Source organism: Microcaecilia unicolor, chromosome 3 (assembly GCF_901765095.1).
Source record: "Microcaecilia unicolor chromosome 3, aMicUni1.1, whole genome shotgun sequence".
Lineage (NCBI taxonomy): Eukaryota > Metazoa > Chordata > Amphibia > Gymnophiona > Siphonopidae > Microcaecilia > Microcaecilia unicolor.
In genome coordinates, this window is record NC_044033.1 from 232,760,936 (window position 1) to 232,777,649 (window position 16,714).

Genomic DNA, 16,714 nt, shown 5'->3' on the forward strand with positions numbered 1-16,714 from the left:
TATCTCACCTTAGCTGCCTTTTCTCCAAGCTGAAGAGCCCCAGCCTCTTCAGCCTATCCTGATAGGGAAGCCGTCCCATCCCCTGTATCATCTTTGTCGTCCTTCTCTGCACAGGACTTCATAATGGGAATAGTTTTTTTTTTTTTAATTCTTGGGGGTATTACAGGGCTCTGGAGGGAGTGGAAGGATTGGGAACAGGATTACGGTCCCTTTAAATTTTTGATACTGCTGTGCAACGAGTACTGTTTTTGTGTGTGTAGACAACTGTACAAAATGATATTTTGCAATATTTAGGTATAACTGTTACTAAACAAAATACTCCATGTACATCCATAGCCAAGTATTGTGGAAAATTATCATCCTCTTAAAAAAAAATTGAGATTCTGGCTGAATGTTATCTCATGCAGAAAAAGGGAGGTAATCCAAGTAGTTACTGGGAAGAGAAATCTTAAATGATATGTTTATAACAGAATGTTGAGTGAAATCATAACTTTCTCAAATTTGTTTTAAATCTACTACCTGTTGGACTAGGGGACACTCCATGAAACCTACTATAATTTGAAGGTGTAAATAATTATTCCCTATTAACCAGTTCCATAGCTTCCATGCTACTCATTATTTTATAAATCTCTATCACAGGCAGTAAGAGAGTGCATCAAACAGTCAAGGAGCACAATCTGCATGCGTGTGGCTGTCAGCTTCCTGCCATTCTCCTGCCCCGTCTGACGGGTCAGGAGACCGGCAGAGCCAACAGCTGCACACATGTAGACTGTGGCTCCACAACAGCTCAGTGCACCCCCTGGTACGCCACGGTTCTTCTCCAAGCTTAAAAGCCCTAATTTGTTCAGGCTTTATCCATGAGGAAGCCATCTCAGCCCCTTTATCATTTTTGTCACTCATCTCTCTATCTTTTCCAATTCCTCCTTTTTTACAGATCTTTGGGCCCCGATGCTCAAAACGCGCTTTTCTGAATACTGCTTAAAACCGGCGGAACAGCGCAGAAGAACAATGCGCTAATGCTCAGTGCTAATGAGATTCAAACATAGGCGCGCTCATAGTGTCGAGCATTAGGGAGTTCAGTGGGAGGATTGTGCTTGGCACATGCGCAGAAGAGTTTTGCAGTAAGCTTGGCTCCTGTGCGCATGCGCCCGGTAAAACCCAAACTCTCAATTATATAATCTCATCCTGTCTATGCATAAGTCTACCTAGTGCGCAAAAAATTAAAGTGTACTTACCTAGCTGGAGATCCCTAAGAAAGCGAGGCAAGCCCCCAGATGTTAGCCATGGTCCCCAGATGTCAGATGTGCACTTTGGCTTTCGTCTGGTTCTGGGTCCACTTGCCAGGGGCAGTGGGTTTTTGTATTACAATAATATAGCACACAAATGTGGCTTGGAAAAGGGTATTTTATATAGAAATAGGCTTACAGTACTTAGAAAAGTATTGCAGCGCTGCTTCCTTGTGTCTGTGTTTGCCTGTCCCTCTCGTTCTGTGTGTGCTAGTCAATGAGTCCTCCTGTTGGGGCTGAGGAGGGGTGTGTGTATCCTGTGTCTGAATGTGGGGATATCTGAAGATGTAGGGGGGTGTCTTGAGTGTAGGTGTATGTATGTCTGTGTGTCCCTGTCCTGTCCCTCTGTGAGTTTAAATATCTGCATTCTCCTTTTTCCCAGCATTACCAAAGTGGTATGAATTCCTTTCAAGGCCCAGTTTATGGAATCAGTGGTCTAGCTTCTATTGTTCTTCCTGAGCACTGGTTCTCAAGACATGTAAACTAAGCCAAAAGTATAGGAGACATCCTATCTGTACTGACATCACCAGGGATCAGACCGGGGTGGGGGGGGGGGGGGGGGGGAGGAATGTCAGAACTGTTTGCCTGATCTCCTCAAAGCCTCTGGATAGGCCCTGGATCCTTAGGCTAACTCTCATGTTAAACTCATGTGGACAGCATGAGGTAATGCTGACACCAAGCTACTACAGAAAATTGTTGTTGCTCACCTTTCCACTGTCTTAGATAAAAGTTTCAAGTTTATTAAGATTTGATATACCATCCATTAGTGGCCTTTCTGAGCAGTTTACATCATTATCAAATTAATCAGAAATGTAGGAAAAAAGGAAGATAAGTGACAATCTGATAGGACAGAAAGAGATAGCAATCACACAGAACCAGTCTGGCTACTGTATCCTTTGTGATGTCACCCAGAAGGCAACAAAAGCAGGACTAACAAGGAAAAAGAACCATTGACCAATTGCATCTCACAAAAATAAAGTCTGTAGACCAATTTTGAATTTCTTAAAAGAATACTCACAGTGTGGGGCCTCTAACACTAAATATTCAGTTCAAATATGGGCTAAAAACAACAAACTTTGCCTGAACCCAATTAACTGAGCTCTTGTGGGTTTCTAACACAAGTGGGCACATACCTAACATCAAAATTTTGAAACTCATATAAACAAATAGAAACGCCATAATAACAAAGGAATGAATAGAAACATTGAGGGGTCTACAACAAGGTAAGAAAGAGCGGCGTTAACAGCGACAATAGCAGACACAGCTGGAGTCCATTTTAGTTATGTTTTACCCCTACATATTAAGCAGTCTGCTGTGGACAACATGTGAAAAGCTTCCATATGTGACCAATGGCCTGACCGGGCACAGTATCTAAGTCAGTAAAGTATCGTTCTGCAGTAGCTTGGTGTAACATATAGGCCCTCCATTGAGCAATGGTAGGTACATCTAATGTCAACCAACCTGAGAATACATTTTTTACCGAACAAGACAGTTCTCCGTAAAAAAACCCTGAAAGCCCTTTGGAACATGGGGCTCTACAGTATACAAAGTCAAAGATGAGTCTAGGTGTCCGTAATTAATGAAGACTCCACAATGTAGAGACGTGTGCAAAAAGTGCTGTCCAGAATTGCTGAATAGCAGCACAGTGCCAGAACATGGGTGTATGTGTGTATCCTGGTTGCAGTATGTATCCTGGTAGCAGCTAGTTGATTACATTTAGGACACAGTCTGGTTACAGAATAGCTTTATAAGCATGGTAAGGAGACACATATAGTCTCATCAACATCTTATACTGTGTTTCCCAACGCAGAACACTGTAAGGTGGTTTTGCATAAAGAGAAGCTGTGTTTAAGTTGTTCCTCAGAAACAGACATGTGTAGATCAAGCTCCCATTTATGACAAAGGGTAACTCGATCATAAGGCCAAATACGGTCCAGCAAGGATTGATGATGACACAGATCTGCGCCTCTAGAGATAATGAGTCTTTCAACTGTTCAAACTTGTCCATATCCAATGAAGCTAATGGTATCTAAGTAACTGTAAATAAGCAAAAGTGTCAAAAGGCTGAAGTTGAAATTCCTCTTCAGGTATTGCGAGACTCTGACTGTCCAGTATCTGTAAGCACGTCAGAGATTAAAAAAAAAAAGATGGGTGAAAGCCAGAGCTGAAAGGTGGGAGAAGTGGAGATGGGCTCAAAATCACCATTGCCTGACAAAGCCAGTGCCAGACCTGTTGAATGGGTCTACAGGGCATGTTAATGTAAGTAATTTCAAGCAACAGGCTGGTGCATGTAAACCATAATTAAAATGGCAGCTGGGGGAAAGCCCGTCTCCATGGGAGTGCATGAATAATGGCAAATACCCCGGAACCAGTCATTTATATGGCCCATTTAACAGGCCACAGAGAAGTGCCTAAGATCTAAAAGACCAAAGCCTCCCTTTTCCAATGGATTAGAAATAACAGAATAAGGTAACCATGTCTGTACACCTGCCCTTACATAAAGGATTTCTTTGGAGAGTCGCTGAGCATGGCGGGACATAAGGAGTATTGGTAACATTTGAAAAATGTAGCGCTAACAAGGGAGAATCATCATATTATACAGAGCTACTTTCCCTATTAATGACACGGGGCAGGAGGCCCAAATGTGCAGATTCACAGTCGTGGATTCAAGTAGAGGGGTGATGTTACAACTACACATTGTGGCGAAAGATCTTAAGGTATAATTACACCCAAATATTTAATAGGGCCATCTACCCATCGTAATGGAAAAAACACCCTTCCAGTAGGTAGCAACTTCTCAGAGTAGTGGAAAAGACACAATTTAGAGTAAAACTAGAGTAAAATCCAAACTCATCCACTGTACCCAAGAACGATTAACACAAGCCAGTACTTTAACATAAAAATTTGTAAGATTAAGCTTCGTAAGACTAAAAAGGAGTATTTTTCAAAATTAATTATGTCCTCTACAAACCCTTCCAAACAGCTTTTTTAGTTTTGCCATTGTCAACACAGACCCCTCTACAGCCGCCCTGGGTCAGTATTTTTTGTTCAAGGTATCATTGTTGGAATATTTGTTTCCTCCCTTACCAGCATTTTCCTCTTCCTCACCAGATGCAGTAACAGAAATTTTTACGTGGAAGGAATTTAATATTCCCACATTTCAATGCTTTTCAAAAATTTTTATCTACCTTGAATACGACTACCTCTAAGTTAGATCCGCTTCCTTCAACATGGATAAAATGTCCTAATCATGAGTTACTACCGGTTGCACACAAACTAGTTTCTAATGATCTCTTTCAATATCTAGTTCTTACGGCTTGGGAGGCGGCAGTAGTTCTCCCACTTTTAAAGAACTCCAAATTGGATCTTGCAGTCCCTGCTCACTATCGTCCTGTTCCAAATTTAAGTTTTCGTTCCAAATTGACTTGTGTCTTATATAGAGGCCTCTCATATTTTACATCCCCGAAAATATGGGTTCCAAGCAGGTTATAGCACCAAGACCATTATAGCGTTACTGAGTGAGATTCATAGCAGACTTGATAGTGGGAAGGTAACCCTAATTGTGTCGCTAAACCTATCTTCCGTGTTCAATTTATTTAATCATATTTTGTTACTGAACAGACTGCAGGCTATTGGAATTACAGGTAAAGTCTAGAGCCGTGCGGGTCTCTATCTGCTGTTATTGTGCTACATCCACATCAGTCCAGCTTCAAACCAGGCACTAGCACAGAAACTGTTCTGGCAGCATTAGGGAGTGAGCTCCGTAGTTTTCTCAGTAGTGGTAAGACGCCACTGGTGGTCTCCGTGGATCTGCAACTTTTGATTTGCTGGACCATGGCCTTCTCCTTGCTAGGTTGGTTAACAGTTTGCTATCTGGACAAGTCCTACAATGGTTTACTTCTTTTTAGCATTTTGATGCAATTTTACTGTTACTTTGGCTGCTTCTTTATCTTGTCCTTACATCAATCTGCATTCTAGTATTGATACTATTACTAAATGGCTGTATGAGAATGACTTCTATTAAATTCGATTAAGATCACTGCATCTTGGATTACTGGTCAGCTATTTCCTTCATCCAATGCTCCCCCTTTTGCTTGGTTCACTGATTGGTTTCAATTGTCAATCCCATCAGTATCACATGCCTTTTTCTGCACAGCACCAGCCATCTGGAATGCCTTACCACCCTTCCTACCCTTGGAACCTTAAAATAAAAAGTTCAGTCTCACCTTAAAAAACTACTTATTTATGTGAACATTTGTCGGACTTTAGATGCCACAGTATGCTTTTTGTCACAGATGATAACTTCTGTAAGGTTGTCTAAGCAGTGGTTTTGTCCCTTGATGGACTACTGCAATGGCTTTTTTTATAGGCATTGAGTAGTTCTATTGAGGGTTTTTGAAGTTGCTAAGAACTCTATAACAAGTGTTATTACAGGGAAGTAATGTTATTTATTTATTTGTAACACTTATACCCCGCGCTTTCCTACTCATTAGCAGGTTCAATGCGGCTTACATAGGGGCTCATTTTCAAAGCACTTAGACTTACAAAGTTCCATAGATTTCTGTGCAACTTTGTAAGTCTAAGTGCATTGAAAATATGCCTGATAGTATAACAGGTTTACAAAGTAACATGGAATAAATAACAACTGTAATATAGTGTATAAAGAGGTGGTCAATTAGATGTGGGTAAGTAAGATGGATAAGGGAGGAGGGTAGTAGAGGTAGTGAAGTGGGAGGAGGGAGTGTATTGGGAAAGCGTGTTGTTAATTAAGAAAGAATGTATAGTGAGGGGTTGGAAGAGGGATGAATTAGAAAAGATTAAGTAGGGGAGCATATTCCAGGTTCTGTCTTTATAGTCTGATCCGAGTAGCACAGATGGACTCTTAATTTAAGTCAGGTCATTTGTGTAGGCTTGCTTGAAGAGGTAAGTTTTTAGCAGCTTCCAGAAGGGTAAGTGGTCATTGACTATTCTAATAGCTCTTGGTAAGGCGTTCCAGAGTTGGCTGCCTATGACGGAGAAGTTGGCTGCATAATATGTTTTGTACTTAAGTCCTTTACAGTTGGGAAGATGTAAGTTTAGATAAGTTCAAGAAGATTTAGAGCCGTTTCTGGATGGAAGGTCAATCAGATTGTACATGTAGCCTGGGGATTCTTCGTAGATAATCTTATGAATCAGCGTATGGACTTTGAAATTTATTCGTTCAGTAATAGGGAGCCAATGAAGCTTTACAGGGAGATGTGTTGCGCTCTCAAACTGCGACTTACCAAAAGTAAGTCTTGCTGCCGTGTTTTGGGCGGTTTGAAGTTTTTTCAGGATTTGGACCTTGCATCCAATGAAAATACTATTGCAGTAGTCAACGTGGGTAAGTACAGTGGATTGAACCAAGTTGCGGAAGGTTTTTAGGGGAAGATAGGATTTCACGCGTTTCAACGTCCACATCATGCTGAACATTTTCTTTGTCGTAGCTTTTGCGTGATTTTCCAGAGTTAGGTATTTGTCTAATAATACTCCTAAAATTTTTAGGTTGTCAGATAGGGGAATGTTGACGTCAGGGGTGTTGAGTGTAGTCGGAGTGAGTGTAGAGTACTGGGATGTGAGAATTAAACATTGTGTTTTCTTCTTATTCGATTTCATCTTAAAAGCGTTGGCCTAGGAGGCTAAGATGTTCATTCCATTGATTATTTTATCGGAGATTTCTGTTAAGTTGGATTTGAAGGGGATAAATATAGTGACATCATCTGCGTAAATGAAGGGATTGAGGCCAAATTTAGATAGTTATGATCACATTACTCCCATTATGAAATCTTTGCTTTGGCTTCCCTTGAAGTTCCGTATTTGAGTTTAATATTTTGGTTGTAGTTCCCCGACAATCGGTTCCACTCTAAGGTGCTATCAACCGTTTCACTCTCTGAGATCCTCCCAAAGAGAACTGCATGAAGTTCCATAATTTCAGCAGGTTCAATTGGAGGAGTATAGATCTTCTATATTTTATGTTAAGGGTCCTAAATTGTGGAACGCTTTGCGTGTGGAGCTTTGCTGTGTTCAGAAGATTGCTCAGTTCAAGAAAGAATTGAAAACCCATATGTTTGTGGAAGCATATGGATCGTGAGACTAATGATGCTGGTTTGCTGTTTAGTAATGAATTATCCTGTACTAGTTTTGATTTATATTATTTTGTGTTCCATGCTTAGAATACTTTAGATATAATGGGTTAGAAATAAAGTTTTACAATTATTTGGGACCACTACCTGTAATTCCTTTGGCTTTTGACTGGTCCTGGATAATTTCTGTCTTTTCTTTTTCTTCTGTTCTATTGGTTTTTGGAGTTCTTTTCTATTCTTTATTATTTAGCTTGTAAACTGCTTTGATATGCTTGTCATGAAAGGCAGTATAGTAATAATAAACAAACAGAACAGTGTGTTGAGAACCAAGGGAAACCAGGTTCAATCCCACAGCTATCCCTTGTAATCTTGGGCAAATCACTTAACCCTCTATTTCTACAAGTACAAATTTAGATTGTATGCCTTCTGGGTACAGTGAAATACCCACTATACCTGAATATAACTCACCTTGAACTACTGAGAAAGGTGTGAGCATAATCCAAAATCCCAACCAAAACCCTGGGACAGGTGCTGTTGAGAATGTCATCACCCATTTGTATGACTACATTCCCCTGCTGTCCAATTCCGCACATATCCTCAACAATAACACTTGCTAATCAGATGTCACGTTTTCAAAGCAGGAACCGGGTTGTGAGCCCTTGGGCCACTGCAGAGGAGCGGCAGTGGAAGGCAAAACCACCCCACACCAGAGACTAGGCAGAACAGGACTGGAACTCCGGACTGGAGTTGCAGCAGAGGCAAACAGGCAGGACTAAAGCAGAGCACGCACACTTAAACTTCACCTGCACTTGGCCACTTTTCACCCAGAGTTGAGCTCTGGGCTTCAGGTGACCGGCAGGACTTGCTGGACAGGGCAGGACTGGATAACAGCAAGGCAGCACAGGGACTGAGGGTCAGAGGGGAAAGGGAGGAACATGGGCAGCAAGGCAGGAGACTGGGCAAGGAAGGGAAAGCTAAAGGGCAGAACAGAAAGCTGCAGAACAGCCACTAAACAGGGAGCAAACACTGACTAACAAGACACAGAACTAAGAGCTGCAAGCAGCCCCAAAGCCAGAACACAGACAAACAGAAACTAAACACAGAATTACAAACAAGAAACCAGGCAAGGAAAGCAAGTAAAACCTAAACTAAACACAGACTAACTAGAAACAGGCAAGAATCTCAGGCAAACAACCGGACTAGCAGAAGTGCAACAAGCACCAACATACCAGGGCCTTAGATGCAATGCAAAGGCAAAGGCAGAGAAGTTCCAAATGGCTAATAAGCCCAGCAGGCAGCTGAGACTCAGGTGCAACAATCACCAGGCAACTAAGGGTCAGGCAGCCTGGAAGATCCAGACTGGACTGAGCTGAAATCTGGAACAGGTGACAGCACACCGACAATCTAATACAGCCAGCACACAGAGACAGAACTAACTCACAAAGAACAAACAGAAGCCAGCTCAGAAGCTGACCACAGGAAATAAGGTGAGTCTGAGAGGGGTCACGGCCACAGACGTGGCATCAGATTTCTGATATGTAGTAGGTTCTGTGAAAAGCTGTAGTTTGTGACTCTTGGCTATGGACTGCCATGCTCTGGATAAGTAAGAGTTCAAACTGAGGCCATAGTCCCAGTATAGGCTACTTCTAAATATAGTGAAAGATATGGAAGAAAACTGCTGGGAAAAAAGAGGCTAGAAACAAAGAATTAAAATACATTGATACAGTTTATTTACCAAATTCCAGAGTGTACTGCAGTAAAAAAAAATTCTGCAGCTCAAATCTGGTCTTGCAAACATTATTTAAAAGATGATCATGTCCCATTTGCGAGAATCCTGTCTCTGAGCTGTAACATAGTGGAAAACCTTGCTCTTTAGATCAGTTTTGAGAAAATAAATCCTTCTGTGGCATCTGCAATCTGCTCCCTGGATGTGCTGCTTTGAGCTGCAGTTGTTGAGGGGTACAGGGCAGAACATTAGGACACTGTCCAGAACCTGGGTCAAGAAGGCATATTGAGTTTTGCGCTCCCAAGAAAGAACTGAAGTATCCGATCTATGAGCCAGGCCAGGCAGAAGTCAGCCAGCAAGACCTTCGTAATCACAATTTTAAACTACAAACACAAATAGAAGAAAACTTCATTTACACAGGATAAACATGTGTCATTATAAACCACCTCAGACATTAATATTAAATCAAAATTAAGGTACAAAGGTCGCATATCGGTTTGCACAATTCTGAAATGTGGTCTTAGATTAAAATGACCTTCAATTCTTGTAAAATAAAAAAAAAAATTGTTAAGACATAACCTGGAGAGAGCACTGCAAGACTTTTGGGATAGGAAAGAGGAGGAGGTTTCACTGTTTATATTTATGTAAAATACTTGCAGAAACACCAGCAATTGCCCCCCTTCTCTCTAGTCAATATCACCGGTGCCACTATTCGCTTCTGTTGCTGTTTTCCTATTGCTAGCTTCTCCAGCTGGTGTTGCATGATCCAGATGTCTTCTGGATTCTGCTGATACCCAAATGCTGGAAGAACCAGAAGTAAGAGAATAGCAGCAGGAAAACGAGGTTGGGGGCACCAATATCTCTTGCCAGGAGTGGGGGGAGCACTGGGGCTGCCTCAAAAGTTTAGTGGCTGGCTGCAAGACCTGAAGGGGAGTTTCTTGGTGGAACATACATTCGCACTTCAGCACTTGCTAGTAAGCATACTATACATAAAACAAAATATTTAGAATTGATTTCAAGAACTTCTTAAAAAAAAAAAAAAGTTATATATCTGTAAATGCCTGTAATCCATAGACAGCAGAATAATCAGTCATACAAGTTGGTGAGTCATTTAATGAAGCTGACGTACAGTGTATTTCTGAATGAGGCACTTGTATAGCATCTGATAACAGATGTCCCCACAGTCTTTAGCCGCTTAAGCAGATCAACTCAAAGTGGGAGTGGAATGAAATGTGTGACTGATTTTCCTGTTGCCTAAGAAGATCTAGAGCAAAACTCTACAATACATAGATCCACATGGAGTAGAGGCAGCCAAAAGAAGGAGACACAAAAGATGTACACACAAGAGTTAATCCACCAGATCTGAACAATGGTCTTGGTTGTAGCTTCTTAGCAAATTGTGTCTGTGTAAATAAAATTATCCATTACAACTAAAGCAACTTAGTATTTTCTGTCAATAAGAAAGATCAATAAGCCATACGAATACAATCTTTGGCTAACAGTAGTCTTTAAAACTGTGGAAAACAAAAAAACTTCAAAAGAACATTTCTTAAGGGTAAGGTCCATTACAATTAAAAAGTTATGTAAACATAATTTTTTTTTTTTTTTAGGAGAACCCCCCCCCCCACAGGAAAAAAAAAAAACCCTATAAAACTGGGCTCTAGATGAGGGGATGAATTTGGATTTTGCCTCTCAAACCCTGATGGAAAGATGAACCTTACTATCAGGTTGAGTATCTCTAAACAATACTGGGAAACACTGAATTCCATGCTGTAACCATAAAAATCTCAATGGAAGCCAATCGTTATTGAAATCTATGTCTTTTATTGATTTTTAACATGCCACAAGAATCACAATAACATAACATCCACAGAAGTCCAGCATAGCAAATATAAATCTCCTTCTAGCTCTTCTGTACCCACCCTGAATCCCATTCCTCCTTATACCCCCCCCCCCCCCCAATACTGCTCATCATCCCCTCTCCCCCTCTGTCCAGTACCTCTCCAACTTGGACCATTCTTCAACATCTGTACAAAATCTTTGATGGATGATATCTATAAATTTCTCCATTCACATTATAAATTCTAATTGCTCCATCCATATTTGTAGGCTGGAGTTGTTCTAGAGGGTGGCTACTAAAATGGTCAGTGGTCTTTTTCATAAAGTGTATGGGGACAAACTTAAAGATCTCAATATGTATACTTTGGAAGAAAGGCAGAAGAGGGGAGAAGGGATATATATATATATATATATATATATATATATATATATATATAAAGCACAACTCTTCATTTATAGTCAGTTATTATAATTAGGATAACAAACAAGGAGTGCTCTTACAGAGTTTTAAATACATTTCATTAACTTCTAAGAAGAAAACACTAAATAAATCACACAATAAACCATATAAACTAAAGACATTTTTATTTTAGTCTAAGATCCTTAATACCTTAGCAAGTTTTAAATTACTGAAAAACTAAAAAATACTAAGATGGAGTCAGCAGTCCATCAGCGAGAGGGGTGCTATCCAGTCTTAAGAATTGAGTGTCACATGTATGATTATCTCCCAGTTGGTGAGTGGTTATATGTGTGTGCCCAATGCAAAGAGCTCCTAGCTCTCAGAGAATGGGTCCGTTCTCTTGAGGCTAGAGTAGCAGACTTGGTGGAGCTGAGGGAGACAGAGAGGTACATAGAGGAGACCTACAGGGATCCCTGTGCTGCCTTGGATGAGGGAGGTCTCCTAGAAGGAGAGCATCACCCTGGTGAAGTGCTCCTGTAGCCAGGACCTGCCCACCTGGGGATGCAATATCCTCTCGCACCGAGGATATGTCTCCAAGAAGTTCTACCCAGGAGGGAAGGGTTAGGACAGCTGTTGTAGTTGGTGATTCTATCATATAGATAGCTGGGTGGCTGGTGGACGTGAGGATCGCCTGGTGACTTGCCTGCCTGGTGCAAAGGTAGCGGACCTCAAGCATCACCTAGACAGGATCTTAGATTGTGCTGGGGAGGAGCCAGCTGTCTTGGTACACATGGGTATCAATGACATAGGAAAATGTGAGGTTTTGGAAGCCAAATTTAGGCTCTTAGGTAGAAAGCTGAAGTCCAGATCCTCCAGGGTCATTTTCAGAGATGCTCCCAGTTCCATGCGCAGGACCCAAAAGGCAAGCAGAGCTCCTAAGTCTCAATGCGTGGTTAAGACAATGGTGAAGGGATGAGGGATTTAGATTTGTTAGGAACTAGGTAACATTCTGGGAAAGGGGAACACTGTACCGAAAGGAATGGGCCTCCACCTTAACCAGGATGAAACCAGACTGCTGGCACTAACTTTTAAAAAGGAGACAGAGCAGCTTTTAAACTAGAATGGGGGGAAAGCTGACAGTTGCCCAGGAGCGCATGGCTCGGTGTGGAGTATCCTTGGAGGATACTATCGAAACAGGACATTTAGGGAATCCCAGTAGAGAGGTTTCAACAATGCTGAAAGTAAGCCAGGTGTGCTTAATAAGAGAGCAGGATAAAGGATGCACATTATCCCCTTCAACTTCTAAGCAGCTTGTAGATCAAAGGAAAAAAACACAATTTGAAGTGCCTATATACAAATGCTAGAAGCCTAAAAAATAAGATGGGAGAGTTAGAATATATAGCACTAAATGATGAGGTAGATATAATAGGCATCTCAGAGACTTGGTGGAAAGAGACAATCAATGGGACACTGTGTTAACAGGGTACAAATTGTATCGCAATGATAAAGAGGATCAAATTGGAGAGGGGTTGTGCTATATGTTAAAGAGGGAATTGAGTCAAACAAAATAAACATTCCACATGACACAGCAGCGTGGAATCATTATGGATAGAAATTTCATGTGTGAAGAGAAAGAGTATTCGTGCAGGGCTGTACTACCTTCCACCAGGACAGAATGAACAGATGGATGAAGATATGTTTAAAGAGATTAGAAAAGCTGGCAAACTGGGCAACGTTATAATAATGGGTTATTTCAATTACCTATAGAACAATCACTCTCCTACCCGTATGCAACGTGTTCGCGGGAAACTAGTAACATAACACTAAAGTGGAGAAAAAAAGACCTCAGGTTACTCGGCTAATCCTCGTTTTTAAAGGACAAGCCTTTTATATAATGAGGAGGCCTTATCAGTCATGGGTCTCAAAAAAAACTCCACTATATGACTTATAAATTTCTAGTCCCAACAAACAGAAGCATAAGAGACTCTGTTAATAATACATTCAAGCTTGGCAAGAGTACTTATCTCCATGTGAGAATGCTTTTGAAAGTCCAGCCGTGTTCAATATATTCTTTTTTCATTCGAAAGGTCCCGACAGGGAAGCCCTGTTTCGCTAAATGTAATAGCTGCTTCAGGGGAATCTTTCACACTGTACGCAATCCCAAGCCTGTAAAATATCTCCGTCTCCAATCTCACTGGAACAGAAAATGGCGGACAGCTTCTCCGTAACCGTGGAAGGTTTAAATACTCAGCGTCTGATGTCATCTCATTACCCTCCAGTCAGACGGAGCACTGTTCAAAGAAACGCTTTCCACTCAATCGCCACATTTAAACCTTTGGGAATGACAGTCTGTAAATTAAATATCCAACGTTGTTCTCTTTGTCTTAACGTTCGTCTGATGTCTCCCTTCCTTTCAGTCATTTTAATTTGTTCTAATACAATGCACTTTAACGCCGAAAATTGATGTTGATATTTCAAACAATGTGTGACCATGGGCTCATGCACTTTGCCCGTATGTATGCAATGTCGATGTTCAATTAACCTAGTTCTTAAATTCCGTGATGTTTGACCCACATAACATAAACCACACGGGCATGTGATAACGTATATTACATGCGATGAAGCACAAGTGGTGGTGGCATGGAGCGTATACGTTTTCTTTAACTGAGGATCCATGAACGTATGAGATTGTGTCATAATGTTACATACAGAACAATGTCCACATGGGCCATGGCCACCCTCATCTCTTCGTCCAGCGGTGTCTCTATTCCAAACATCCGCAGGACATAACACATCATTAAAGTTACTATTGCGTTGGAAGGCAAAAATCACGCGTAAATCCTGAAGACAAGGATGGACTTGTAACAGAGATAAATGGCGTTTGACAATTTTGATCATTTTATTAGAATGAACATTAAAACGTGTGACAAATGTCAATGTTTCTTCTCTCTCCTGAGTTTTCGGTGGAGGGTGTAACAGCCAATCCCTATGATTATGTCCAGCTCTTTTTTTGGCCTTAGCCACCAACTGTTCAGGATAACCTCGATCTATTAATTTAGATTGTAATTGGGTGGCTTGTTGTACATAACCCTCTCGAGAAGAACAAATTCTTCTGTATCGAAGAAATTGTGCAAAAGGGATGTTGGTTCTGCAATGATACGGATGCATGCTGGTATATTGTAAAGTCGTGTTTCTGTCAGTGGGTTTAATGTGCACAGAAGTGTTCACGTGGAGTTGGTCTAGATGAACATCTACATCTAGAAAAGCAATTGATGAAACACTATGTTTAACCTCAAATTTAATCGTGTTATGACATGTGTTTAGTTCTTGTACAAATATGTTCAACTGATCCAATGTCCCTCTCCAAGCCATAAAGATGTCATCTATATAGCGGAACCAACATATGGCATGAACAAATGATTCAGAAGTATAAATCCACCGATTTTCAAAGTATTCCATGAAAAGATTAGCGATGGTAGGAGAACAAGCAGCTGCCAACAAGCAGAACCAACATCCCTTTTGCACAATTTCTTCGATACAGAAGAATTTGTTCTTCTCGAGAGGGTTATGTACAACAAGCCACCCAATTACAATCTAAATTAATAGATCGAGGTTATCCTGAACAGTTGGTGGCTAAGGCCAAAAAAAGAGCTGGACATAATCATAGGGATTGGCTGTTACACCCTCCACCGAAAACTCAGGAGAGAGAAGAAACATTGACATTTGTCACACGTTTTAATGTTCATTCTAATAAAATGATCAAAATTGTCAAACGCCATTTATCTCTGTTACAAGTCCATCCTTGTCTTCAGGATTTACGCGTGATTTTTGCCTTCCAACGCAATAGTAACTTTAATGATGTGTTATGTCCTGCGGATGTTTGGAATAGAGACACCGCTGGACGAAGAGATGAGGGTGGCCATGGCCCATGTGGACATTGTTCTGTATGTAACATTATGACACAATCTCATACGTTCATGGATCCTCAGTTAAAGAAAACGTATACGCTCCATGCCACCACCACTTGTGCTTCATCGCATGTAATATACGTTATCACATGCCCGTGTGGTTTATGTTATGTGGGTCAAACATCACGGAATTTAAGAACTAGGTTAATTGAACATCGACATTGCATACATACGGGCAAAGTGCATGAGCCCATGGTCACACATTGTTTGAAATATCAACATCAATTTTCGGCGTTAAAGTGCATTGTATTAGAACAAATTAAAATGACTGAAAGGAAGGGAGACATCAGACGAACGTTAAGACAAAGAGAACAACGTTGGATATTTAATTTACAGACTGTCATTCCCAAAGGTTTAAATGTGGCGATTGAGTGGAAAGCGTTTCTTTGAACAGTGCTCCGTCTGACTGGAGGGTAATGAGATGACGTCAGACGCTGAGTATTTAAACCTTCCACGGTTACGGAGAAGCTGTCCGCCATTTTCTGTTCCAGTGAGATTGGAGACGGAGATATTTTACAGGCTTGGGATTGCGTACAGTGTGAAAGATTCCCCTGAAGCAGCTATTACATTTAGCGAAACAGGGCTTCCCTGTCGGGACCTTTCGAATGAAAAAAGAATATATTGAACACGGCTGGACTTTCAAAAGCATTCTCACATGGAGATAAGTACTCTTGCCAAGCTTGAATGTATTTATTAACAGAGTCTCTTATGCTTCTGTTTGTTGGGACTAGAAATTTATAAGTCATATAGTGGAGTTTTTTTTGAGACCCATGACTGATAAGGCCTCCTCATTATATAAAAGGCTTGTCCTTTAAAAACGAGGATTAGCCGAGTAACCTGAGGTCTTTTTTTCTCCACTTTAGTGTTATGTTACTAGTTTCCCGCGAACACGTTGCATACGGGTAGGAGAGTGATTGTTCTATAGATTATAGATCCTACTCATTCCGGAATATTACAGTTATTTCAATTACCCCAATATTGACTGGATAAATGTCACATTAAGGAGTGCCAGGGAGATAAAATTTCTAGATGTAATAAACGACTACTTCTTGGAGCAGCTGGTCCAGGAACCGAAGAGAGGGGAAGCCATTTTGGATATGGTCCTTGGTGGTGTTCAGGGCATAGTGCAAGAGGTGGCGGTGTTGGGTCCCCTGGGAAACAGTGATAATATGATCAAGTTTGAGCTACTATCTGGGATGAACCCGCAAAGGAAATCTGCTGTAGCTGCATTTAATTTTCGAAAGGGCGACTGTAAAAAAATGAGGAAAATGGGAGGGTCACGTGACGCCATGATGCAGGGCTGACGCTGGATAGCTAGGCTCCGCGCACATTCGCCCAAAAATCAGCAAATTCGACGGTCCCGAGGAGAGAAACGGCGCTGTCTGGTGTATGAA

The 16,714-nt window shown here is 41.1% G+C and overlaps 1 protein-coding gene across 1 annotated transcript in view; it reads right to left on the reverse strand.

The window, feature by feature from the left end:
- Positions 1–9,094: 9,094 nt before the first annotated feature.
- ATP13A1 (ATPase 13A1) overlaps positions 9,095–16,714 on the reverse strand; it is a 343,318-nt gene continuing 335,698 nt past the window's right edge. The window contains exon 26 of the mRNA XM_030197562.1: positions 9,095–9,496. Coding sequence (XP_030053422.1) covers positions 9,386–9,496 — 111 coding nt within the window. The 3' untranslated portion in view covers positions 9,095–9,385. The remainder of the gene's footprint in view (positions 9,497–16,714) is intronic.